Here is a 15,185-nt window from a genome sequence, read left to right as displayed (position 1 = left end):
AAAAACGAATGTGAAGAAGAAAACCAGTGACCCTCAGTTTGAGGAGACCTTTCATTTTGAGGTATGACCTCATCCATTTATTGAATATTAGTTAATGAATGTTGATTTTCTGAGTCTAAATTGTCTCTGAACCCCCCTAAACAACTTAATAAAGTATGTTGTCATATGCATCTGTAGCGTTAGCCATACATTCACAATTCCCAATGTTTCGGCAGGTCACAAGGTCAAGCAGTTACAAAGGGAGGTCACATTTTCACGTGGAGGAGGAGGACATAGAGAAACTAGAGATCAAGTGAGTTCTCTTCTCTTCTCTTCTCTTCTCTTCTCTTCTCTTCTCTTCTCTTCTCTTCTCTTCTCTTCTCTTCTCTTCTCTTCTCTTCTCTTCTCTTCTCTTCTCTTCTCTTCTCTTCTCTTCTCTTCTCTTCTCTTCTCTTCTCTTCTCTTCTCTTCTCTTCTCTTCTCTTCTCTTCTCTTCTCTTCTCTTCTCTTCTCTTCTCTTCTCTTCTCTTCTCTTCTCTTCTCTTCTCTTCTCTTCTCTTCTCCATTAATGTGTTGTCATTGTTTCATCTTTGCCTGTCCTAGCTGGATCTATTTGTTTTGTTTTGTTTGATAATTTGCTTTCCTGGATGCAGACTTTTGTTTTTGTTTAAAGTCTTTTTTTAAACTGCATATAACTGCACATATTGACTGTGGATGATTATGATAATCAGGAGCAAGTGCTTATTTGATTGGACGAATGTATGTTCTGTCACAAATGTTTTGATGAATGTGGCTTTGATCTGATTTGACACGTAATGTGCCACTCTGAATTGTCCCATATAGCCCTCTGCAGAAGCTGGCAGGTAAGAGTAGGTGAAACCACCAGACGGCACATTAGTTCATGACACTAATGTGTGTGTGTGTGTGTGTGTGTGTGTGTGTGTGTGTGGGTGGGCGTGTGTGTGTGTTTATGCATGGTTTTGGTGTGTTGTTGGTTTTTATTTTCCACTCAAAGGCAATATATCTGTGTGCATGTTTGATATGAGAAAAAAGCTTCATTGAGTAGTGGAGAGAAAAATGACTAACCCACTTTGATGCAACTGCATCTGTGCTCTGCGTGCTGAATTTCAGATTCAGTTTGAATGGGAGAAGTTCAAACGTGTGTTAAATACATTGAAACAGAGCTCTGTTTGTGTATGTGTGTTCGTAAATGAACATTTAGCTAATGCGTGCTCTCTTGTATTCTTCCATGCAGGGTGGAGCTGTGGAATAATGGTAACTTGGCACAGGATGTGTTCCTCGGAGAGACACGGGTATCTGTGAAAATCCTGAGAAATGACCATATTCACAGAGCATGGTAAGAAGAACTCACATACTTACAAGTAGGACTGGTCAGTATATTGAATATTCAATTTGTCAGTGATATAAAATTATGCAACTATGTAAACTAAGAAATTAGAGGGTCATTTTTTGTCAAGTTTTGTTCATTCGCTAAAAAAAAACACAGCAAGCTTACTGAAGGGCGTGACATTTCCCGACCAGGCGCCGAGTGGTGCCAATCACAACACACACTGGCCCAGCTAACCAATCACAGCACATTTCGTATTTCAGAAGGCGGGCCTTCATTTGATACAGGAACTATTCGAGCCGTTCATGCCAGACTGTGGAGAGAGATGTTGTAATAATGTAGAATATGTGAAAGATAATGTGTTTTTCGAACAACCTAGTATGAGAGCCTGTTCTAGTACACCCCCAAAACAAAATCAAGACCCCTTTCATTTTACAGACAATTCCGTTAACCCTGCAACACAACACAATGAAGGGCAAAATTCTAAATGAATGTACAACACCTGTAAAAAATATGCTTGTAAATTTAACAAATAATTGGAAAGAAATGGCCAGTAACATAGAATCAAACATTAACTTTTTGAAGTATTTTCTTGTAAAACATACTTGAGCAATCTTTTTTTATTTACAACTTTGAAAAATTATTTTACTGTGTTACATGCATTTGTTACAGTATTTAATAATATTTGTTAATTTTAGTTAATACAAATACAACTTTTAATTGTTCATTCAAGTTAGGGCAGGTCCATTAAATAATATTAACAAACAACTAATGTGTATTTGTAAGTGCTGGTATGAAGACTAATAAGTGCTTAAGAAGTTTTTATTTTTTATTAGTTAACTAATGTTAACAAATGGAACCCTACTGTAAAGTGTTACCAATTTTTCAGTCTAATTGTAATACACATAATAGACAAACTGTATGAAATAAAGGTGTATAAAGGTGTGCATGCACACACTTTAATGCAGTGCTGCTGATCTCAGTGTGTGAGTGAGGTATACTGATGAACAGATGAGGAAGGGAGATAACAGCCAATCCCAGCTCTGCACTGTCCTTATCTGCCCAATCAGGCATGAGCGCACCACCTCTCTGAGGTCAGAGCTTAAAAGAACATACTTCAGCAATACTTTACTGACTCTAGAGGCCATTACTCAAGGCCACGCATTGTGACATTTGCGATGACCGCTGACTGCAGCGTCCATAATATAAATTTCAGCTGCAATTGTGTCTTATCTCTGATCGTTTTTGTTGAGAAACGTTTGAAAGACTGTGGGTTTGTGTAGGTGTGTGTGTTTTGGGTGGATTGCTTCTGTTGCCCGCTTCCCTTGTGTCCTCAAGACTGTGGATCACAGCGTCCTACCAGTAGTGTTGTGTAAACATTGTATGTGCGTGCATTTGTGTGTGTGTGTGTGTGTGTGTGTGTGTGTAGACTGAGAGGGAACTTGTTGATACTGATCTGCATGTTTTGAATGAGGGCAGTGAGTCTACTGCGTGGGTGAGCTTTTGCATGAACCTAGCATAAAACATGCTCACATACTCACACACAGATGCTGACACTCTTAAATACAGTCTTGCCACACTAATTCCTGCACTTTGTAGTTTGAGCAATGCAAATGACACAAAGGATAAATTACATGTCAGACACGTAAATAGAAAGGATAAAAAAAAAAAATGCTGCCAGGTTTTGTCGTTATAAATTAGCACTGGGCAGCAGAGCTAACAAAAATTATATCTCAATAATGTTCAGGTTTTTAACACTATTCACTATTTAATATATCTCAATACAGTTGTTTTTGAAAGAAGTCTTTTATGCTCACCAAGGCTGCATTTATTTGGTAAAAATACGGTAAAAACAAGTAGTAATGTGAAATAATATTACAATTTATTTTCCTATTTTTTCTTATATTTTATATTGGAATATATTTTAAAATGTAATTTATTCCTGTGATGACAAAGCTGAATTTTCAGTAGCCATTACTTCAGTCTTCAGTGTCACATGGTCCTTCAGAAATCATATGCTGATTTGCGGCTTAAGAAGCATTTCTTATTTTTATCAATGTTGAAAACAGTTGCTTAATATTTTGGTAGAAACAGTGATACACTACCATTCAAAAGTTTGGGGTAATAAGAATTTTACAAAATTAAAAGAAAAAAGAAATGGATCATTTTATTCAGTAAGGATGCAATAAATTGATCAAAAGTACAATAAATACATTACATTCATAAATACAGTTAAACCCAAAATTATTCAGACACCAGATATAATTTTTGATATTTTTTTACTAGTGGGTGCAGGACACTATAGATCATTTATGTAAGTGAGGATAGCAAAATAAAGTAAACTGTGACATATTATACCCAAAAATTATTCATACAGTGGACTACCAGTAAAATTGGAAAAAAAATTGGGACCAAAAATTATTCAGACACTTTGACCTGACTATGTTTTGCTTAATTGTTATCTGACATTATCAAGATGGATTTGTTCTGACACAGTTTAACTTCTTGTCATATTTTATTACCATTTTCTAAACTATAGCGAATAAACTGTGATAATGTGAGAAATGTTGAAGGTGTCTGAATAAATTTTGGTTTGATTGTAAAATGTTACAAACGATTTTTATTTCAAATAATTGCTTTCTTTTGAACTTTCTATTCATCAAATAGTCCTGAAAGAAAGCTTTGGTGAGCATAAGAGAATTCTTTCAAAAACATTAAAAAATCTTAATGATTCCAAAAATTTGGACCAGTAGTGTGTGAGTATATATACATTAGTAATATACAGCAAGATTTACCTACATATATACAACTAAAACAATTTTACTATATGAAAAATAATTTTGTGAACATTTCTGGCTGATGACGCAATGTTTAACCAGAATTTTCTGATGCAATGTTTCCAGTCAAATCATAGAAATAGTTGGAACTGATTCATGGAAACTTATCAAATCTAATGTTTTTGCTTTTAAAATGTCGCTTTCTCAACACCCGTTAGTTTAATGACACATTGAATGACAGAAACGTAATGAGTAAATAAAAATGGCTTCAGAATCATTGTAATACTCACAATGTTGCTTCATTTTATATTGCCAGTTAAATCATTGTGAATATATTGTGAATATTTCATATATATGATATGTATGTTGTATGTATATGTACGTCATAATATTTCATATATATGATATGTTTAATGCGTATTGAATGTTGAAGCTGTGTTACACTGTAAAATAGCTCATTAAAAAGGGGAAATTGCTTTTGCCTTGTGTTTCCTAGGTACTTGCTGCAGCCAAAAGGAAACGGTACAAAGTCTAAGCCAGATGATCTGGGTTCTTTACGTCTGAAGGTAACATACACGGAGGATAACGTCCTGCCCTCTGCCTGCTACACGGCCCTTCGCAACCTAATGCTCAAATCCCCGGATGTCAAGGTACAGTTGTGCCCCCTTTTATCTTGAAGACCTTATGCACTTTGACTCAAGCCTTAAAGGCATAATTCACCCAAAAATGAAAATTCTGTCATATTTTACTCATCCTCAAGTTGTTCCAAACCAAGTTGTTTCAATTCTATGGAAGTCATTGGGCACCAGAAACTGTTTGGTTACCCACATTCTTCAAAATATCTTCTTTTGTGTTCAGCAGGAAAAAAAAATTCATACAGGTTTGGAACAACTTGAGGATGAGCAAATGATGACAGAATTTTCATTTTGGGGTAAACTGTTTAACAAACATAACTTCTTTTCATTTCTTAATTTTGTGTGTGTCTCTAGCCGATCTCAGCATCAGCGGCTCATGTTCTGGGAGATATTTGCAGAGAGAGTGTGGGGTATGAAGCACTGCTTCCTGTAGTCAGACTGCTGCTCCATCACAACAGACTGCTGCCCTTTCTCACCTCTGTTGCTGCTCTGGAGCTGGAGAATACACAGTTTAGTATCACATTCACACACAAACAATTATATCGTTTTGTTTTGTTAATATTCATTTCGTTTTTTGTTTATTTATTTTTGTTTTGTATTTTTTTTTGTTATTATGCATATAGATTTTTGTTTGTTAATGTTTGTTTGTTTTTTGTTTGTTAATATGCATATAGGTTTTTTGTTAATATGTGTTTGTTTTGATAATATTTGTTTGTTTTTGTTTAACATGCACATTGTTTTTGTTTTGTTATTATTTGTTTTGTTTTTTGTTTTGTTATTTTTTTTGGTGTTTTGTTTAACATGCACATAGTTTTTGTTTTGTTTTTGTTTTTTTGTGTTTTGTTTAACATGCACATAGTTTTTGTTTTGTAACCCAGAGTTTGTCTAGGTTAGACACACACACTGTTTCTTTGTCCTCTGAAATGTCCTCTGTCTCCCTGTGCAGAGAGGCCAACACCATATTCAGAGGGAATTCTCTGGCCACCCGCTGCATAGATGACATGATGAAGATTGTGGGCAGAAGTTACTTGACCGTCACTCTCAAACCTGTTCTAAATGAGGTGAGACACACAATATTACTATTACTTTTTTTGTTTGTTTGTTTCTTTTAATGATAACTGGACATGTTTATAGCTGCATTAAAATTTGTGGCTCAGATTTGCTACAGTTATTAACACTCATATTTACACAGTATAAAATGGTTTGTTGTTTTCATTCTGCTTTTACAGATCTTTGAATCAAATAAAACCTGTGAGATCGATCCTGTCAAACTAAAAGAGGGCGATAATGTGGAAGTCAACAAGGTGAGATGATGTGTTTATTTTTTTGTTGAATTTATGTACATAATTTGGCCTAAGTTGGCATAAGTTGAAAATTAAGGGGTGACTCTGGGAAAAATGCCACATACCTGACAAAAATGTCCTTGAAATGAAAAATGTGTGGGTTAAATGACTTCCTCTGTTTGTACCATCTGATATAGTTCTTCATTTGTTCAAATTTATGTCCAGGTATAAATAAGCTCATGTTGCTTTAATTCTAGAGGTTAGATGTAATAAATTCTCATGAAAAAAATGTGTCTGCCATAAAGAAAAGTACTTTCTACATCTCATGTGCAGCGTGTGTTTGGGTGTGCTTAGGAGAATCTTCAGGGTTATGTGCAGAAGGTATTTACGTCTATAACACAGTCCAGCTCCAGTTGTCCTCCTCTCATGTGTGACGTCTTCAGGTCACTGAGACAGCTTGCGTCTAAACACTTTCCAGGTCAGGCGGCACATGCACACAAACATGCTTTCACTCTCATTTACTTGTGCATGTATTTTGTTCAGCAATGTTTCAGTGTGACCACTCTGTATGCATTCATGAAGGACTGTGTTGATTCACCACTAGGAGGAGCCAGATACTCAGTCATGACTAATAATCTGTGTGTGTGTGTGTGTGTGTGTGTGTCTCACCACAGCGGATCCTCATGTGCAGTACTCAGCGGTCAGTAGTTTCATATTTCTGAGGTTCTTTGCGGTGGCTGTTCTCTCTCCACACACCTTCCAGCTGAGATCCCATCATCCTGTGAGTGCAACAAAAACAGCCACATCACACCACTGCTAAAACAAACTACCTAGTCGTAACAAACATGATTTACTTCCTATTTTAAGCATGTAACTAATTTATTTATGCCAGGAAAGACCCATTGAGACACTCTAGTCTCTGCTGAGAATGCTTTCAGACAACAGTACATGTGTTTTTTGTAAGAGCATAAAGTAATTGCCAGTAAATGAAAGTGTTTTGAATTAAAAATGAGTTGGTAAAATCACCTCACTTCTACTTTCTTTCTCTCAGGACCCTGAAATTTCCCGCACACTTACTCTTATCTCTAAAACCATCCAGTCTCTGGGCAGCTGGGGCAGCCTTTCCAAGAACAAACTGGTACGTCAGCTGTTAGTCATACGGTGTGCTGAGGGAACCAACTTTTGAAATGTTTTCCCCTAAATATAGAGCCAAACCAGAATATGTTTTAAATTCCTGTTCTTGTTTCTGTTGTGACGTGTTCTGTTTTTTTTCCCCAGTCTAGCTTTAAAGAAACCTATATGTATGATTTCTTCAAGTTATTCCAAGAAGATGAATGTATAGAAAAAGTTAAAATGGTAAGTATTTCTAACTAACCATTTGAGCTGTGTTGATACAACCATATTTCATTATATTCCGATTGTTTCAGATTCTAAATAGATTGGACTGATATTTTAGATGCTTGTGGGTCAATGACATGATGCTCTTTTTTCTTTTTTGATCCGGATCTATTCATTTATCCAGAAATACTCTTAAATGCAGTTTTGTGATGAGTATGTTTTTAATTTCTAAATTAAAATGAAATTTTTATATTTTTAGGGGTGCATAATACAAAAAATGTCAGCGTGATACAACTGTCCTTGTAACAGAGAGGCAGTGGCGTTAGAATCCATGTGCAGCTTTATTAGTTCACAAGGCAGGTCATACAGGCATAGATCGGTAACTGATGTTAGACACAACAAAGGCTGGGCAGAATCGTAAACAATGTTCGTGATCAGGGTCGAGGCAGGCAGCAGACAAACAATAGCATGAATCAACAAGGCAGGCAGGGTCAGAATAGGTAGGCAGCAAGCAATCATAATCAGGTAAACAGTCCAGGTAATCAACAGAATAGCAACACAGGGAAACCGCTCAGAAATGTCTGCAAGGCAAAACAAGACTTCGCAATGAGAGCAGGGAAGGCACAGTTTAAATAGACCGGGCAATAGGAAACACCTGTGCAGGTGATTAGTCTCTGGCATGGGGCATTGTGGGAATTGGAGTCCGAAAGGATCGCTCAGTATTCCGGTGATGGTTCCCTCTGGTGGTGATCGGAGGGAGCCACAGAGGCTGAATTTGTGACAGTCCTGATATCATAATGAATATTATTTAAAAATAAATTTTTATTTTTTTACAAAGACCCCTGAAAACACTCATACTTTATTAACCCTTTAACTGTTACCCTCTGTGGGACGCCTAAGTTTACTTCACTATATTACAATTAAATCCTAATCTAATCATGACAAAGTATATATATCGTTGGAAAGGTCTAAGACTCCTAAATAGATATTTTACCAATGTTAGTGTTAAAAATTATGTAGGAAAAGTAATAGATTAATTTATGACAACAGTGCACCTCAAAAATCTACATCGTAACAGGAGTTCTGACCTTTGTCAAAATGTTTTCTTTCATGAATTATAAAAATGTAAGTTTGAATCATGCACTTTCATGTCTATGTTCAAAAATGTGAGTGACAGTTAAGGGGTTAATAATGAATATATAATTATGTACATCCTTTTTAAGTTAAAAATATTTTTAAAAATTTCAAATATTTTAATCACACACTCAAGGTGTAAGCAAAATGTGTTATTACTTTTTCCTCGATGGTTACATTTGATCTTTTCAAAACCAAATGAAACAAAGGTAGTACATGTCTAAGAACTTACAGCATTTCTCATTGCGGTGTTGTGTATGATGTCATGAAGATGCCGGCATTGCCCAGCTCTCAATGTGCATGTGTTGTCTTTTATTTATTATAAAACATTTTGTGTCTTAAACTTGGGATTAATTTTTAAATATAATTTTTCTTCTGTCATCTTTTTCCCATTAGTTCTTAGATGAGATCTCCTCTAATGTAAGTAAAGAGTCCAGTGGAGTGGAGGACTCATTTGTGCTGAAGGAGGGGTGAGTGAAAGACACCACAGTTCTCAAATTAGTCTGATTAATTGATTAGTCCAGTCTTTTACATCTTTGAGTAGCTCAAATAACTACAGTTCAGTGTGGCACATTATATCCAGGAAGCATAACAGTTAGATGTGTACATATGATTTTTAACAGAGAGGTACATAAGCGGGCCCAGGGCAGAAAGCGAATAGGAAAGAAGAACTTTAAGAAACGCTGGTTACGAGTGACCAATCAAGAGCTCTCCTATCACAAGCAGAAAGGTGAGTGATCCCGGCTCTGATGTGTTCTCTTGCAGACCAGTTTGGTCTATGATCCAAAGAACTTTGTTTGTGAGCAGTCATCCAGTGTGGCGTAAGAAACAACGAAGGCTGGGCAGAGTCGTAAACAGTGTTCGTAATAAGGGTCGAGGCAGGCGGCAGACAATCAATGGCATGAATCAACAAGGCAGGCAGGGTCAGAATAGGTAGGCAGCAAGCAATCATAATCAGGTAAACAGTCCAGGTAATCAACAGAATAGCAACACAGGGAAACCGCTCAGAAATGTCTGCAAGGCAAAACAAGACTTCGCAATGAGAGCAGGGAAGGCACAGTTTAAATAGACCGGCAATAGGAAACACCTGTGCAGGTGATTAGTCTCTGGCATGGGGCATTGTGGGAATTGGAGTCCGAAAGGATCGCTCAGTATTCCGGTGATGGTTCCCTCTGGTGGTGATCGGAGGGAGCCACAGAGGCTGAATTTGTGACAGTCCTGATATCATAATGAATATTATTTAAAAATAAATTTTTATTTTTTTACAAAGACCCCTGAAAACACTCATACTTTATTAACCCTTTAACTGTTACCCTCTGTGGGACGCCTAAGTTTTATATATCGTTGGAAAGGTCTAAGACTCCTAAATAGATATTTTACCAATGTTAGTGTTAAAAATTATGTAGGAAAAGTAATAGATTAATTTATGACAACAGTGCACCTCAAAAATCTACATCGTAACAGGAGTTCTGACCTTTGTCAAAATGTTTTCTTTCATGAATTATAAAAATGTAAGTTTGAATCATGCACTTTCATGTCTATGTTCAAAAATGTGAGTGACAGTTAAGGGGTTAATAATGAATATATAATTATGTACATCCTTTTTAAGTTAAAAATATTTTTAAAAATTTCAAATATTTTAATCACACACTCAAGGTGTAAGCAAAATGTGTTATTACTTTTTCCTCGATGGTTACATTTGATCTTTTCAAAACCAAATGAAACAAAGGTAGTACATGTCTAAGAACTTACAGCATTTCTCATTGCGGTGTTGTGTATGATGTCATGAAGATGCCGGCATTGCCCAGCTCTCAATGTGCATGTGTTGTCTTTTATTTATTATAAAACATTTTGTGTCTTAAACTTGGGATTAATTTTTAAATATAATTTTTCTTCTGTCATCTTTTTCCCATTAGTTCTTAGATGAGATCTCCTCTAATGTAAGTAAAGAGTCCAGTGGAGTGGAGGACTCATTTGTGCTGAAGGAGGGGTGAGTGAAAGACACCACAGTTCTCAAATTAGTCTGATTAATTGATTAGTCCAGTCTTTTACATCTTTGAGTAGCTCAAATAACTACAGTTCAGTGTGGCACATTATATCCAGGAAGCATAACAGTTAGATGTGTACATATGATTTTTAACAGAGAGGTACATAAGCGGGCCCAGGGCAGAAAGCGAATAGGAAAGAAGAACTTTAAGAAACGCTGGTTACGAGTGACCAATCAAGAGCTGTCCTATCACAAGCAGAAAGGTGAGTGATCCCGGCTCTGATGTGTTCTCTTGCAGACCAGTTTGGTCTATGATCCAAAGAACTTTGTTTGTGAGCAGTCATCCAGTTCAGCTGTAAAATGTGGGTGTGCAGACAGTTGTTTTTGCTGGCAGTTTTGTAATATGATAATGGAATTGAAATAACACGAAAAGTATCCCTGGATTCTTGTAGCTTGTCCTCAGTTTCATATTCTTGTTTGTGTAGCTCCTGTACATGTAGTGTGGTCAGCCAGTTCTGGATGTGAAAAGTTCTCTTTCCCCTTTTTGATTTATGCAGTTGGCTTCATATCATGGGTGTGCACTTGTGTTCACTGATGTCCGTGGATTTTGTGGATTTAGCAATGTGTATGAGTACGGAATATGTGTTTGTCCATTTTGTAACGCTGTGTTTTAAATTAGTGGGCATTGCCGAAAATATATACATCCATGATATAATGGATGTGATACAATTTAATTAATTAGTTAAAACCAGTGAGATGTAAAATGAATTGCTGAAATTAATTATTTTACACAATATTTTCTAAAAATTAATTGGAAAAAGCTGTGTTATGCATTGACGAGGCTGTCAGTAGATTCTGGACATAAAAGGGAATTTTTTAGTTCTTAAAATTATATAATAACAGTAAGGTTATTTAATTTATATATTGATGCATTAGAATAATCAAGGAGGCATATCGTTTTTCATATATTTATTAAAATATTTAAACTGTAATGAACAGCAATATTTACCTACAAACACACTACCGTTAAAACGTTTGTTGTGGGTAAAATAAAAAATTTTTAAAAAGTAATACTTTTATTCAGCAAGGACACATTGAATTGACCAAAAGTGACAGTAAAGAAACTTCTAATGTTACAGAATATTTGTTTCAAATAAATTATCTTCTTTTGAACTTTCTATTTATCAAAGAATCTTGAAAGAATGTATCACGGTTTCCACAGAAATATTAAGCAGCACAAATGCTTTCAACATTGATAATAATAAGAAATGTTTCTCGAGTACCAAGTCAGCATGAAAGACTGGCGTAATGGCTGTAGAAAATTCAGCATTGCCATCACAGAAATAAATGACATTTTAAAATATATGAAAATGAAAAGTACTTATTTTAAATTGTAATAGCATTTCACAATATTTTTACTGTATTTTGATCAAATAAATGCAGCCTTGGTTAGACTCTACAGTAAATTTTATACAATTTTCAATTTGATACATCTCCACATTTTTGAGTGGAGTGATGACGAATGACTGAATCATTGTTATTAACTGATTCACAGAAATGGGCAATTTGAAAGAAATGATTTCCAGACCTGAATCAAACTTCCCATCTGTTTCGGTATTTTTTTTTTTTCTTGAGGTTTGAATGAGGACACTATTACAAATACCTCTGTTAATACTGTCACACTTATGAGTCATGACATATGGAACAGGAAATTTTCACAGTGTTGGTTAATTTTGTACCGCCGCCAACAAACTGATAAAGAATATGTAATTAAATGCACTCCAGTATGCAGCACCCAGTCCTAGCACTGCTGTTACAGTAATCAGCTTCATTGCATTCTAACTACATAATTCCCTCATATCCCTGAAGTGAACTGTCCTATAAAACAAGAGCCATCACAATTCCCAAGGTGTAATGTAAATTTCAAGGTCACCAATAGCAAATCTTGGTGTGCATGATACAGGTTTACCGCTGTTGTAATAATAAACATCCTTTGGAGTGATAATCTCAAAGGAAGCCAGCATGGTGGCTTGACCTTCTTTTGCTTCCTGCTGGACTGTAAGCAAAACTGGATTACTGTTGTTGTCTTTCCTATGGTAGAGCTGAACAAATGTACACTACTGAAAGGAAAGTATGCTACTGGTCAAAAGTTTGGAATAATTAAGGTTTTTTAATGTTTTTAAAGAAGTCTCTTAAGCTCACCAAGGCTGGATTTATCTGATGAAAAATACAGTAGAAACTGTAATATTGTGAAATATTTTTACAGTTTTAAAGAGCTGGTTTGTATTTGAATATTATTTCAAATGTAATTTATTCCTGTCATGGATAGGCTACATTTTCAGCAGCAATTACTGCAGTCTTCAGTGTCACATGATCCTTCAGAAATCATTCTAATATGAGGATGTTGACTAATCAGTTGGAGATGTGGTGTGTCTGTATCCTGCAGAGTTAGGAAAGCTGAACTGGGTCACTTTGACACAAAATAATTGTTTTGATTATTATCTTGTTCTGCAGGTTTTTTCCCTGTGCATTTAGATTTTCCACATTGTTTTTATTATGTAACTGTAATTTATCATATAATTTAAACACTTGTGCTGGGAGTGACTCTGGCAGAAAGCTTGTTTCTTGTTTGTGTTCATACATGGCAGGAATGATAATGTTTGAACATTAGTTTTGTTTCTGGTTAAAATATATGACTTTTCTTAGCTCATTTTTGGTAACAGCAAGCTATTCTCCTAATTTTACCAATAAAGGGATTTTCTGAGTAATATTTGTTTTGTGGACTGTAACAGTGCACAGTGTGTGATGTTGTTGAGATCTCTTTTAAAGCTTTAAAGGAGACCATTGTGAGATTGTTAGAGTTTTTGTCTCAGGAGACAAGTTTGAGAAGCAGGTGACTCAAGCAAAAATCTCCATTCGATCTTAAAGTAACCTCATTTCTGTCTAGGAGAAATATTTGAGATGTTAAAGAGATCTCACTTTTGATTGTTCTTTCCTATGGATTGTAACAAACGGCAGTGGATGTGATTCTCCACATCTTTGCCTACTTTGCTAGGACACTAGCTGTGTCAACTTGAGGAGAACTGACTTCATACAGTAACAATCAGTTAGGAGCCACTGTGTTATTCACCATTTTGATGCAGGAATATTCTGAACTTTATTCCTGAAGCATGAGCTTGAAATTCACCTCAGGATCAGGGAGTATAGGTTGCATTTTTAGTAGACTGGCCTTTTGACCAAATGTGCTCACATCACAGTTAAAAGAGGGAGAGAAGATAATAAAGATAATAACTCATAAGTTTCATTTCCTCTTATTTGATCAATGGAGGGTCATCTTCTAGACACATGACCGCTGAGCATCTGGACTAAATGATGGACTGTCCTCTGTAGATGTGCACCTTTCATTTGTAACTGTCCTTCAGATATCAGATCTGGGGCGGTTGAGGATATTATGAAGGTACTCTGTGTTTTTCACTGGCTAAACTCAACCTGACCCTTTTAAGGATTAGAAATCTCACTGGAAAGAAAATCAAAATACTAAAATACAAAGATACCCAGAATCAGCTGATCTATGGCAGTCATTTGGTGCGCATAGTTTTACTCATCCCTGCAGGTTTCGCGTACATTCCTGCAAACATTTATTTAATATAGCATGTAGTTAGATGTAAATAAATACACACAGAATATCAGATCAAATCAGTCATGTGAAAACAAGCATGAGTGATTCAGTCTTCTCTCTCACTCTCTCAAAACGGCTTTACATCAGCTCATCTCACCTGCACTTGCATTTCGGGACTGTTGACAGAATTGTCACTTCCCTAATTGGGTCACTCAATTAAGATTGATGTTGTTTGGAATTGGTCAAATGTGCTTGGAAAAAAATATAATCAGAATATCAGCTTGCATAATAATTATACATGCACTGTATTTTCCCTCCTCCGCTGTTATCAGCAATGCAAGGAATGTTGTGATTGGTTGTCAAGGCAGCCAATCAGAATTTAGCAGCCTCATCTCTGATTGGCTGGAATTATGGCATATTGTAACGCTGGGTTGTGTTGAGCAAGCGAGCCGTCGGCATTTAGAGAGCACTGAGGGCGGGCATCAGGTGAGCAAGCTAGTGAAACGTTGCACGCGCAAAAGAGTTCTGCACACATCCAAAAACTTATTTTATATGCAAAATTGATTTTAGTGTGCTCTAAATACTTTTTTCTTTGCGAAACGAACATTTTCTCCACAAAACTCAGATCACGCGCGTGCAAAATGCACTTTTGTGCGCTCAAAATATGATCTTTCATGCGCAGAATTGTGGCAGAGATCTAACCCTATACAAAAGCAGCTTGTTACAATGGTGAGGGAAAAGCTCCGTGTGTTGCGTTTAATCACATCCATACAGTTTATGATCACAACAACAACAACGTTTGTCAGGCATCTACATTGTCATCTGAGATTACAAAGATTAAACGAGTGTTTTTTTAAACTCTAAAACATGAAATGTGGAGTTATCTGCTTTTGCCAAAAACGACTGTTGGAGTTATCTGCTTTTGCTATAAAACAAACTTTTAATATGTAAAAAAAACATACTTTCAATTAACTTTCGTTTTGTAAATTACCTGTATTTGTTTAAGTTATAATTACTTAATCAAAAGGTGAACTCTTCATATATATATATATATATATATATATATATACGGGAAGAAGATATTT

At 35.8% G+C, this 15,185-nt stretch overlaps 1 protein-coding gene across 1 annotated transcript in view; it reads left to right on the top strand.

The window, feature by feature from the left end:
- Window positions 1-15,185, top strand: part of LOC107684605 (ras GTPase-activating protein 2-like) — a 38,222-nt gene that overhangs the window by 19,140 nt on the left and 3,897 nt on the right. The window contains exons 7-19 of the mRNA XM_016480899.1: window positions 1-61; window positions 216-292; window positions 1,235-1,336; window positions 4,601-4,754; window positions 5,094-5,248; window positions 5,686-5,800; window positions 5,969-6,043; window positions 6,377-6,500; window positions 6,697-6,803; window positions 7,074-7,160; window positions 7,301-7,378; window positions 8,891-8,964; window positions 9,118-9,224. Of these exons, the coding sequence (XP_016336385.1) occupies window positions 1-61; window positions 216-292; window positions 1,235-1,336; window positions 4,601-4,754; window positions 5,094-5,248; window positions 5,686-5,800; window positions 5,969-6,043; window positions 6,377-6,500; window positions 6,697-6,803; window positions 7,074-7,160; window positions 7,301-7,378; window positions 8,891-8,964; window positions 9,118-9,224 (1,316 nt within the window). The remainder of the gene's footprint in view (window positions 62-215; window positions 293-1,234; window positions 1,337-4,600; window positions 4,755-5,093; window positions 5,249-5,685; window positions 5,801-5,968; window positions 6,044-6,376; window positions 6,501-6,696; window positions 6,804-7,073; window positions 7,161-7,300; window positions 7,379-8,890; window positions 8,965-9,117; window positions 9,225-15,185) is intronic.

This window comes from Sinocyclocheilus anshuiensis, unplaced genomic scaffold, assembly GCF_001515605.1.
Source record: "Sinocyclocheilus anshuiensis isolate Anshui unplaced genomic scaffold, SAMN03320099.WGS_v1.1 scaffold41, whole genome shotgun sequence".
In the NCBI taxonomy this organism is placed as follows: Eukaryota; Metazoa; Chordata; class Actinopteri; order Cypriniformes; family Cyprinidae; genus Sinocyclocheilus; species Sinocyclocheilus anshuiensis.
This window is presented reverse-complemented; position numbering and strand designations above follow the sequence as displayed.